Source organism: Triturus cristatus, chromosome 3_2, assembly GCF_964204655.1.
Source record: "Triturus cristatus chromosome 3_2, aTriCri1.1, whole genome shotgun sequence".
NCBI classification, from domain to species: domain Eukaryota; kingdom Metazoa; phylum Chordata; class Amphibia; order Caudata; family Salamandridae; genus Triturus; species Triturus cristatus.
In genome coordinates this window covers 511,955,453-511,968,386 of record NC_140584.1, presented here as the reverse complement: position 1 = coordinate 511,968,386, position 12,934 = coordinate 511,955,453, and the positions used below count along the sequence as shown (strand labels likewise).

At 41.8% G+C, this 12,934-nt stretch overlaps 1 protein-coding gene across 4 annotated transcripts in view; it reads right to left on the bottom strand.

Moving 5' to 3' along the window:
- Nucleotides 1-12,934, bottom strand: part of MICAL2 (microtubule associated monooxygenase, calponin and LIM domain containing 2) — an 812,711-nt gene that overhangs the window by 515,930 nt on the left and 283,847 nt on the right. For all 4 annotated transcript variants that reach the window (XM_085648193.1, XM_085648195.1, XM_085648194.1 and 1 more), the window contains exons 8-12: nt 11,255-11,512; nt 10,014-10,129; nt 7,189-7,315; nt 2,821-2,911; nt 2,577-2,724 (exon numbers count right to left, since the gene is read on the bottom strand). In XM_085648193.1, coding sequence (XP_085504319.1) covers nt 2,577-2,724; nt 2,821-2,911; nt 7,189-7,315; nt 10,014-10,129; nt 11,255-11,512 — 740 coding nt within the window. The remainder of the gene's footprint in view (nt 1-2,576; nt 2,725-2,820; nt 2,912-7,188; nt 7,316-10,013; nt 10,130-11,254; nt 11,513-12,934) is intronic.

The following is a 12,934-nucleotide window of genomic DNA, read 5'->3' as shown; positions in this document are numbered from 1 at the left end:
AAGCCAGTGATAGCCACAGCTGGTTAATTAACAGTGCTTAAAGAAGGCTGGGGTGAAAGTAGTCTCAATGAGTGTGAGCAGCCTGCTTTCCTTATCACAATTTGTTCTAATGGACCTCGTTCAATATTGAAATATGAAAAGGCGTGCATGATCGCGTTGCCACTTGCCATGTAGTATGCAGGACAAAGGATGGACTGTGCACATGGATTTATTGGTGCCAAAATGGTGGTTATGTTTACGAACGCAGCGATACAAAAGGGGGTGGTGATGGACGGAGCATCAGAACCAATCAAACACTCACACCCAGTCAACAGATTTGGGTTTGATCCATCACCGTTCTTTAGCCCACTCTGCCACCCCAGTTCAGACATGGCCATATGCAAACCAGTCTGACCCTGTGCCTCATGGGAACAGTCCAGCCCTAACTGCCAAACCATGCCTTCCCTGGACCGGAAACAAGCTTCCTAGAACCGGTTTCTGGCATTTCAGCCGTCTTCAGCCAGGCTTGCTTGAATCCAGTGGCAAAGTGAGCAAGGGACTCACGTCTGAGCATACCCTGCCAACTTATGGCGAACAAAGCGGTACAAAAGGGGGTGGTGATGGACGGAGCATCAGAACCAATCAAACACTCACACCCAGTCAACAGATCTGGGTTTGATCCATCACCGTTCTTTAGCCCACTCTGCCACCCCAGTTCAGACATGGCCATATGCAAATCAGTCTGAACCTGTGCCTCATGGACACAGTCCAACCCGAACAGCCAAGCCATGCCTTCCCTGGACCGGAAACAAGCTTCCTAGGACCGGTTTCTGGCATTTCAGCCGTCTTCAGCCAGGCTTGCTTGAGTCCCTTGCTCACTTTGCCACTGGATTCAAGCAAGCCTGGCTGAAGACAGCTGAAATGCCAGAAACCAGTCCTAGGAAGCTTGTTTCCGGTCCAGGGAAGGCATGGCTTGGCAGTTCGGGCTGGACTGTTCCCATGAGGCACAGGGTCAGACTGATTTGCATATGGCCATGTCTGAACTGGGGTGGCAGAGTGGGCTAAAGAACGGTGATGGATCAAACCCAGATCTGTTGACTGGGTGTGAGAGTTTGATTGGTTCTGATGCTCCGTCCATCACCACCCCCTTTTGTACCGCTATGTTTACGAACGCAGCACATAGACAGCTAACTAATGGTGGTGAACGATGGTTGAAGTGAACTTAGTTTTGAATATGGGGGCCATGTGCCCTCTCCATTTTCCATCAGGTTCAATGAATAATGTCCACTGTTTAAATAAGAATGGACGCTCGGGGTTGCGGTCCATGGATATAGTGAAAGAGAGCTAAAATGCAATTTAGAATACACAAAATACTTGAAAGTACTTGGTTTATTAATGCAACGTAATACGTGGGACAAGTGATAGAATGTAAATATACAATGCAATTTAGAATACACAGAATACTTGAAAATACTTGGTTTATTAATGCCACGCAATACGTGGGACATCTGATGGAATATATATAGATATAGATATATATATATACTTACACACACACACACGCACACACACGCACACACACACCACACACATAGATACGCACATACACAATGCAATTTATAATGCACAGAATACTTGGTTTTATAATGCTATTCAATACGTGGGACATACAATGGAATGTTCATACAGATGCACATGTGTTAAAATGGTTCTCATGTTTACAATCGCAAATCAGGCGAGAGACCTATTTCGCTGTTCACTGTAATAAATTATGTGCTTTTGGGTCTGCCCCCTAACCCATGAGCAAGGAGATGGCAGTCTCCGAAACGCATTGGGTTTGGGGTGTTCAATTTATCGTTTGTAAAGCAACTGGAGTTCGTGGTATGTTTGGCCTTTAAGCAGTGCCAATCGTTGGAGGAACAGAAAACAATATATGTTTTCGGGGAAAGGAACAGAAATGATGACATAGCCTTGATGACGTCTAAGGGTGATAATCCAGGAGATGAAACACGTATTGACTGGAGGATTTTATTGCATAAGTTCCCCGTGGAGGTGCACTATATTCTTTAAAGTATATGAAATTTGTTCAGAGAGGACTTAGCGAATATGGCCAGGGTATCTGTCCTTTGTTGCTGATCATCTAGGATCCTTATAGGCTCTTTACAAAAACATAGGGTGAGACTTAGTCAGCACCATGAGAGAACAGTTAGTCACTCCGAGAAATATCTCAGTGATGAATAATGAAATGCGTCGTTTGTTATGCTGATGCTGGTATCGTAGAGCAGGTCCAGAAAAACAGGGATTCTATGTAAGAAGTTTTATGGCAACATAAAAATTTGCCACCATTGCATTCACTCACTCAACTAACAATATCCATGAGGTTTGGACATACAATGATGGCTGTATGTATTCGGATTGAGAGGATGTCAGCCAATCGTGCATCTCCGCTAAGATGCATTTGTACTAAGACATAAAATGTTAAAATTGCAATAGACGATCTGAATATAACTCTTCACCAAACTGACGTGCATATAACTATTGATTGACTGAATGCAAGAGATGTGGAAAGAAATGAGAAGATAGTACATGCTCCTTACATGAGTTCAGGCCGGAAATGATGTATTATTGCGCATAGCGCAAGGCCGCTTTTCCAGGAGGTCGCCAGGTCGGTGACAGTTACGTTTTTGTAACCTTCTGTCTGCTTCTGACACCATGTCAAAAGCTTGTTAGGTCGCACATCAGATTCTGTTGATAGAACAAACAGCACAACGTTAATCCATTACAAAGATCACAAACTGTTTGCGTAACATGTCTACAGTTTTTTAAACTACAACAGCGTACCATGTCTTGAAAGATTGACCGATCTCCTGATGGAACTCGCTCTTTCAACAGGGAATTTCTGCAATTCACTCGTAAGGAACAAGTGCCGCACCTGAAAAGAACACGCAATCGTCATGAGCGCTTTAAAATAATAATGTCCAGGCACATTGTTGGACTCACAGATATGCATGTGAAAACAGTGAAAACTTATGTAGGCTTTGGCTAATGTCCTGAAGTCAGCCATCTTGGCCGCAAACCTAGAGGAGCATATGTAACGCACAACTACATCTACACAAAATGTCAACAATTAGAGGTTAGGAGGGTTCCCCCTTGCATTGTCCTTGTTATCACAAGTCTCAAGGGTCAATGAGACAACAGGAAAGAAAGAAAGTGAAGCAAGGTGCAGGAGCCATGTTTACTTTATATAGTCTCCTTTTTTACCCTTGCTGGAACTCAGAAGCGCATAGAGACTGCACTAGGTATTAATAATGAGTTAAGAGGCCAACCATATGACGTCATTGAAGGGGCAAGGTGTGTGACGTCATTTCCACTGCCACACAGTGCCGAATTGGAGGACCCTATGCCGTTGAAATGTCAGGGGCCCCCCGCAAATTATCTCCCAATACCCAATGCACAGGATTTTTTTACAAACTGACAGTTGCCAGAAGATGAGCTTTGAAGAGGCAAACTGATAAGTAAATCTGATGTCTCTGGTTTATGTACTTTAAGTTGCTAATGGGTACATTACATTAATACAGTATTTTCTCTAGAGAGTCTTTAATGTAAAGTTTTCATTTCTTTGAGTCGATTCATTTTTTTCCAGCTTTTGGAAACAATATTTAAGAAAGCTTGATTGTAATTTTCTTCCAAGATCAAATCAATATTATTTCGATCCGTTGTTACGGGGCCCATAACAGGAGTGGGGCCCATAGGCCGGTGCCTACTTTGCCTTTTGGTAATCCGGAATTGCTGCTACAGGCATTTTTGGTACATAAATGGCAATGGGTACACAACCAGTCTCGGAGAAATATATGATGTCTACAGGAATGCTAAGGCAGCCTCTCATTGCCAACAAGCTACTACACGACAATTAGGGATAACAATGGCTCCTTGGTAAATTGTCACATACCGCGGCATGGCCTTTTATCATTTATTTTTCAGGAAATCACTAGATTTTCAAATTATGCGGTTGCAGTTGCACAAAACGAGATAGGAGAGCAAGCCAGGATTTTGGACAACTTAAAAAAAATAAAGAAACACGTTTCAGAACATTTCTTTTGAGAAAAAAACAGTTGTGCAGAAAGTGTAGCAGATAAGACTGCAAAGCACCAGTTGTTTTTTTTTTTGCTTCTTAGAACTGGAAAGCGGACAATCAAGTATATAATGACTTGGACCCATGCTCTGTGTGGAGTCCCGTTTCAGAACCTGAAAACATGAATCGCATCAAATTAACATAATCACAACTTGGAAAATATGATTGAGTTACAAAGCTTCCCCGGCGACCTCTCATCTTCCACGCTGATTCTCGGTAATCAGCGTAAGCAGGAACTAGCCCTGAAGCGCAGCATTTCCATTAGCAGGTATTACCATGGCGCCTCGACAACGGGGATTCATTGACGCTTCCATAAACCGTGCCTGGGCAGACACAAGACTCGTATACGGGAAATTAGGGCACAAGACGCTGGGTCTGCTTCTATATTTATTTTCTGTTAATCTAATCTTAACATTGTGAAATATGTGGAAACACGAGGAGGTTGTGGAGAGATCTGTTTAGATTGCTTTTGCAGTAATCTATGTAACTGTCCACAACACATTCAAACAGCGCCGTCCGTTTCCAAGAAAGAAAGCTAGTTTTAATGAAATGGTGTCTTTTTTGGCCAGCATCGTCTGTTGGCTCTCATCAGTGGAGGATACATGTTGAGACTGTTTAACTACTTCACTGCTACGTAATCAGGGTAATTTGTCCTCTCTCTGGTTTGTTTATCTGATTATCAATCTACATTAATCTAAAATAATGATTGAGGGGCGAATAATTATTTTCACATTAAGAACCAGTTACTAAATGCAGAAAAGAACTGGATAAAATGTATGGAGTTCATTGCCCCTATTGAGGTTCGCACTAATTGGGGTACACATTTCATGGCACTTTTTGGGATTCTCCTGTCGAAAAGGTTATAGGTAAGGCATAAATTGTGCTTTTTGCGCAGAAAACCGGTTTATACTGACCTTAGTTTTAAGAATTCTTTGTTAAAATGAAAGTAGGAAAATACTATTTGTGACTGCAGATGAAATGTATTAAATACATACATGCACATGGAGTAGACCCATCCACCGATCAGAAGGCAGATTCACAAACCTTGTTCCTCACAAACCACATAGTAGCTATGGAAGTACCCAAAGGTCTGGCAAACTGTGATCCTATCTCCAACCACCTGCGCTGTAGCAAAATTATGGAGGCAGAGGTCACAAGTCACTATAAGAACTTTGTGGAAATTAATTTGATACTCTGGGAGTGACAATCTGGAGTCAGACCTTGCCGATGGACAAAGAGAAAGTTTCCCCTTGCCTTCGCCCGTTGGCCATTCACAAGTCCAGTCCCTGCTACACTTACGTGGACCAGCAGGCGAACACTTACCTGTTGTCAACCAAAGTTTGGGGCCGCCACAAAATCCATACAAAAATTGGGAATTTGAAGGTATATTTTGATGATGACTTATTTTTCTAGCAGATCCTATACATGAAGCCAGACATCTACTTCGAACTCACAATGCTCTGCAACACCGTACGACTGCTGAAAATGACACATTAGGTGGAGCTCATCAAGGTACAAATACTCTACTAATTACAATACTGCAGCACAACATGCACAAGAGCACTATTAGGAAACCACCAGGCATGCAGGGAGGGAATGGTAGCCAAATAAGCTTATGACTGAGGGCAGATTCACACAGGAATATAATGATTGAAAGACTGGAGACAAACCACTGACTTATCCTCGTCTCCCCATCTAGGCCCAGATTACGAGTTCCACTGTACAGGTGGCGTAAAAACTCTACAGCCTAAATTATTGTTACAGTGTGGTAATAAACAAAACAAATAGGGTCTGAGGGAAAATCTTTAGAGACCTTCAAGGATTCCTAATCCCCCTTCCTAAATATTCAATACAAAAAAGGGATCCGAGGTCTTTTGTGCAACCCTTGATATTAATTCAAGACAGTTGACTCCTAGCAAAATTATGCCATAGGTAAATAAGTAGTGGTAAGCATGTGAAAGACAGATATATAAAAAAGAGGTAAGAAAAAGAGCTTGATCTAAGGATAATCAGCATCCCATCATTACACTCTGAAAGTGCCCAGTGTCATCATCTGGGGTACCAAACAACTCTTCTCAGAAACCTCATATAACATCGAGGTCATACGAATGAGTTGTATCCTCTTATCAAGAATTCATCCAAGAAAAGAGGAAGAAATATAGAATATAGTTGGAGTGCAATGAAACAAAAAGAGTATTTTTTGTATTTTTAGTGTCATAAAACAGAATACACAGTTGACTGGCACTAAGTATATATTTCTAACTTGTGCCCCATCAATCGTATTTCTATTACAGTGTTTACTGCTCACTATTCGGAATAGTGAGCAGTAAACACTGTATAACTGCTTTTTCTTTCTTATTACACTGGTTTTAGATAGAAATACGATTGATGGGGCACAAGTTAGAAATATATACTTAGTGCCAGTCAATTGTGTATTCTGTTTTATGACACTAAAAATACAAAAAATACTCTTTTTGTTTCATTGCACTCCATTGCACTCCAACTATATTCTATATTTCTTCCTCTTTTCTTGGATGAATTCTTAATAAGAGGATACAACTCATTCGTATGACCTCGATGTTATATGAGGTTTCTGAGAAGAGTTGTTTGGTACCCCAGATGATGACACTGGGCACTTTCAGAGTGTAATGATGGGATGCTGATTATCCTTAGATCAAGCTCTTTTTCTTACCTCTTTTTTATATATCTGTCTTTCACATGCTTACCACTACTTATTTACCTATGGCATAATTTTGCTAGGAGTCCACTGTCTTGAATTAATATCAAGGGTTGCACAAAAGACCTCGGATCCCTTTTTTGTATTGAACAGTGTGGTAATACACAGCAAGTACTGTGCAATTATAAGCTGAGCTGCTCAGAATGGACACACAGAATGACTGTGGGGTATTTTGCAGAGTAGTCCCTTTTCCGAGGGGGTTTAACCTGCTATGAGTAGGTGGCAAATGTGTGCAGAGAGTGGAGCGAGGGGATAAGAAAGGCACAGAACAGAAGTGGTCGGAAAAGAAGTATGCGGATCCCCAGAACCAGATACTCTGAGTGAGAATGAGAAAACTGACCTGATGAGGCCTCACACAGCTGGAGTTCAGGTTGGGATACCGTGTTCCTGGGTCTATTGTGTACTGGTCAAAGTTCTTGTTGATGTTTTCTGGAGTAGTCTGAGGCAGCAACCGATACAGGCTTTCTCTGAGATTGAGAAATGAAGGCACAGATGATCAAAACACATCGGTAAAGACTGCATTGCTTGCTTGCTTACTTACCTACACACTTACACACACACACACACACGTGTCTCTTTGATGCTCTCGTACATGAGCTGGATCACTCTGCACCAATAACTACATGTTCTCCATATAAGAAGCCATTCTTGCTCGATGAATGACTGACCAAGACACCAAATATGGTGGGTAGCTTCATGAGATTTACTTTTACTACCAAGGTGAAATATGCCATTTTTAACAATACAATTTAATGTGGCTTGTGTAGCTTGTGTAGATGTACAACAGGAAAGATGGAATGCAGTGAAAGATGCCTATTTATTTCAGAGTCCAACCCTCAGCCCTACTGTTTACTAAACATTTTAATGTTTTTAATCAAATCTGCATTTTCTGGCAATTTATCAAAAGCTCTTCTTCTTTTAAAGTTTGAGTTTAGTTGATGTTTTCGAATCTAGACAATGCACACCAAGAAACACCATCACTTTCGAAGATATTTTCAAAACTACCTTAGTGGAGGAATTAAATGGGAAAGCGTGGCTCCAGGTAATGCATGCAACTATAATGCACGGAGACAACATGTGAAGTACAGAGTACCTACCCCTATGCAGCCTTTTTAATTAATCTGTGATTTAACGGATATATTATCTAACATGTTGGTGCAGTAACCATTGTCCTGAGGTAATAACAGAATGACATACTTCTCTAGCTTCAGAGACTTCAAAGGGAACGCAGCAGACTCCACCCGAAATCTTTCCAACTACCTCCTCCAAGTCATGTACAGTAGCCTGCCACACAGTTAAAGATTCCTCTCTGATTAAGACTAAATGTACCCTTATTGTTCTAAATTTGGTTGACTGAATGGTCAGACCTATTGGTGGCACTTTTCTCACCATACACTGAAGCCTGAATTGTGTGACAAAATGACCCAATGAGCACATTCTCCAAGATCATTGCTTCAAGTGCCCAGAAAGAAGAATGTGTTCAATAAACCACTTAATTTAGGATGCTCTCAGAGGAGGGATTTGGTGGCCTAAAGTAATTTACTGCTGACTGTAACAGGGATGCTCTAGCCACTGGAACCATAGACTTATGCCACATATAGAGGACGCACATACTTCTAATGGGCATCGCCAGGGTTCCAAACGAGTTCTCCAAATTCAGACTTCCCACTAAAACTTGATAGTCAGGGTTTGGCAAGGAAGAGATGACAAGGGACAAACCAGGATTCCCCCACTTCCCATACAATACACCCAGTCCAGGAGCAGATAGCAACATGAGCCATAGGTGAAGCTCAGATTACAGTTAATAGGGAGGTTTGCATTTACTAGATGCCAGAAGTGCATTCTTTATATGTGCTAAGCATGGGAGCTTGACTTTTGCCTGCAATGAGTTCCAAGTCAGATAATTCTTTAAGTGTGGAAAAGATGCATGTGATTAAAAATAGGTAAAAATGGCATTGGATTTGAATGTGTGTGCGAGTGTGTGTGTATGCGCGGGGAATGTGTGATACGGTGCATGTGGGCATTGTCATCAAAAACTTTAGGGCTGGACCTGTATGCTTGCCTCTTTGGCAACATTAAGTCAAGGGTTAAAAGCCTATCATTATCGGGCTGAAGCGCTCTCTAGAATGTCCACTTGGGAGAGGGGTTTAGGGTTAAACCAGAATTCTGCCCTAACTGAAAATGTTCACTTCAGAGCTGTGTAGTAGAAATACCCAGACTGATTATGTTTTGTGCTGTTCAAGGTCGGGTTTGACTAGTACCTTTTCTTCAGAGACACACACAAGATGCATAGCATAAAGGAAGGGTGTGTGAAAACTATTATTTTGCAGGTACAAATTTCACATGGAGGGAAGTTCACAAATTTGCAAGGTTGGTCGCCTTCACAGTTCTTCATCTAAAAATGCCCATTAAAACGTTTTGTCTGCAGAGGAATTACCTGCAATCCCTTATTTTACGAGAAAAAATCTAAAGCCAACAGTGGGGTTTTGCAGGACTATCTTTCACAGTATTTTGTTTTTATGTTTTGTGTCTTAGTGAATTTCAAGAAGCTTGTGGTTAGGGAAAATCTTCGAAGAATTGCTGAGGAGATCATTATTATGAAAGAACATGTATTTCGTTATGGCAGACGAGTTTGCAACAATCTGTCAAAAGCGAAAGTTCTCCAAATGAAAAAGGAAGAATAAATGTGGGTTTTAAGAGTAATACGATGCATTACAATGGTGTTGGGGCTGCATATGCTACAGTGGCTTCATGCCCGAGTAAATAGTTATTTTTGTAACTTTTTTTAATGGGACACAAATGAAGACGACATTGTATTTTAATATGCAACACTATAGGTTTCATTTCTTTATTTCACTTAACCACAGCAGATGTGCATGTTATTCCTAAAACATATTTGGTGGCCCTACGAAAATAAAAGTACTGTGCTTCCTTCTATATTAAATCTGCAAACGGATATCAAATAATAAGCAAAACAGCTACAGAGTTTTTGCCTTTCTTTCCACTGCTTAGTCGAAATTATTTTCTACCCAGTTAACTAACAATGCTAAACGTCTAAAGAAAATTTTTCTATATCTAGTCATATACATAAAATAGCTTACATTAGTTCCCATGAACAGAAGTGCAGATAAAAGACAAACTATTATTGTTATGAAAAAGAGTTACCTTTCTGCTATCAGCTCCAGGGGTGGTGCGCCTTGGGCCCAGCCCCTCACCATCCACGCCGTGTCGAAAACTGCTAGAAATCCTCTTGCACAACCTGTGCCCATCGGCCAGAAGGGCTAGAAAACAGTTACAGGTCAGGAGTTTTATCATGAACTAAACTAATACATAAGGCATCCTTACATTTGATTAGTCTTCCAGACCTTGGCCCGTATTACATACAAAAGGGGGCCAGCTGATGAAAGCATTATTTCTATTGGCTGACAATTGTGATTCCTATTGGTTCGCGGCAACGCCTGTGTGAAGAAAGACTAAATAAAGTATTTCCTCTCAGTCTGAGCCAGAGGAAAAAGCTGAGCCCTCTTATGGGTCATATCCACCCAACACTCCACAGGAGAGGACACTGGTTTGAAATGGAACTTCTTGCAACTACCCCCGCCCTCTGCGACTCTTGGTGAGAGGGACGGCATGTCACTGGTCCCTGGCCCTCTCCAAATCAAAGCAGAAATCCAGGTCTTGGGAAGGCCCGCGGAGTTTGTCCAACTCTCCAAATCTATCTACTCCAAGGTAGCTGGAGGTGTTGGGGGTCTTCCATCATTGCTTCAGTCCTGCAATGCGGATTGACCACAGGAGCAGGTGGCACAAGAGTGTGAGACAAGGTTTTACAGTGGTCTGCCTCTACAAGCCCACTACCGTCCACTGACATTTCCTGTCAGTGGCACTTTTCAAATTATTTTAAACACAAACTTTACATAGGAACCAAAGTTGAAGCGGTCATTAACACCAAAAAAGCGATGTTGTCATGGTGCTAAAAAAGACCTGGTTTGTTCGCCCTAAATAATAGTGCTGGAATATAAATATATTGCACATCACCTCTAATGGTGCACAGGCATTCCACAGGAGGACTGTTTCTAACAGGAAAGTAGGTGTACATCAGCCCTGGACAATCGCACCAATCATGTTGATATTTAAGTAACTTGGTACAAATCCCCTGCCTCAGTTTTAACACTCACAATTCATTTAAGTAAACACATCCAACGGGCAGATATATTCCCACTCAATCTACTGACGTCAAATCTAGGCAAATTTAGTCAAACTCTGGTTTGCGATGGAAGGAAACCTTGAAACCAAATGGAAATGTATCCAGGGACTACTGAAAGCGCTGGAATGTCATGCTGATGGGAGCTTGCACACTATATCAATTAGACAATTCAAAAACAGTATATCTATATATGTCTACATACCTCGAGTAAACTATCACCGACAAGAGCGACCAGCAGGCAATGGCCGCGACGCTCCCGGATGAGTGCTGCGTTTTCAGAAGCCAACATAGACGTGAAGTCGAACATCGCCACGTCGGGTTGTCCATAGTGGTTAATGGCATAGTCCAGTGTAGGCAGCTGGTAATTGGTGGCGAAGTCCGCTGCTTCTCTGGCATAAGACAGAAGGTTCTCCTGGTTCACGTTCTCCGCACTGAGGAGCATCTCCGTGTCTATGTAATCCTGTGAAGACATGGAGGATTTCGGATTACAGAGAGTCAGAACCACGCTCACTTGTGATGCACTCATTGGTAAATGCATTTTCAGTTTATCAGCATTATGAACACTTTGGCACCGATGTGTCACAAGTATCGATCCACGTTGTCGTCATCTTCAGGAGGTCACCATGTGTCCCCCGTGTTGGTTACATGTGTCTTCGTACATGAATACAGTAACTCTTCTAATTGTGCATTCTTACTCTTTGCGCCTTTTGGGGGGGGGGGTCTTCTTTTATACGTATGCCCCTGTTTCACACTGCAAAAATCACATAGGGACATAGGAAGGGACCTTTCTATGGTCTAATTATGTTGTGCATAGGTTGTCATGAGCAGATGCATTTTTGTGAACACTTAGAATTTGATCATTAAACAGTTAGTAGACAATGCCTATTTTTGGACTCTGTATGTCACAGTAGAGGCCCTGGGAAAGGACAGGCTCCCACCGAAGCCTTTACATCAAAGTCCTTCTCTTGGTGAGACCGACGTGGATCATGGACTGCGCTTCTTACTTGTCAGAAGGCACAGGAAATGTTTGTGCTATTATCAACCCACACGCAGAACTTCCACATGGATGGGAGTTTGGAACCATTGCGGGAAATAATTGCTAAATAACAAAGTGCCATATATCGACTTCTCAGATAGGGATTTGTGACTGGCCTGACATCCACCTAATGTCTCTCCAGCAAGGCTGTGATGAGGGCCAGGCAACCAGACTTCCCTTTCAAATAGCCAGGGCTGCCCATGCCAGCATGTGGGCACAGGATGGCAAATCGTCATTTGCCCTACTAAAGTCGAAATATATGTCCCCATCCTGAATAGGATCACTCTTAACCTCACTGCTTAATAGACAGAGCCATTCAAATAGCTCTTTTCTCTGCTCCACGTTCTAAGACAGAAGAAAAAGATTGCTGGTTCTACTCTCTGGTGTTCCTATTCAATTGTACTGTGTGTAGTATTTTAAACTCGTTGTCTTCTATAGATTGATCAATTAGCGAGATGTAGATGTATGCAATAAATGGCAGTGGATTCTTCAGAGAAATATAGTAACACGAATGTATAGTGTGTATATTTAAATCACATATTTTGTTCGGTTGGCTTAAATAAATAGCAAGCGTAGTATCCCAAACTACACAGGTAGAGCAAACAAAGAAGAATACAAATAGCAAATGTATGTGCATTAGAAGGGTAAAGATACATTGTTTCTATGCGATATGGACCAGGGCAATATTACCCTATTGAACTCCAACACTTAAGGGGGTGGGCAAAGGAACAAACAATTGCAAAGTGATTCATTGTAACCACCAGAGGCTGAGATGAATTCAAGAATTCCATCCATCACTTTTCTGTGTACCTCGGTGCGATGCGCTAAGTGTGAAGTATAGCAGAC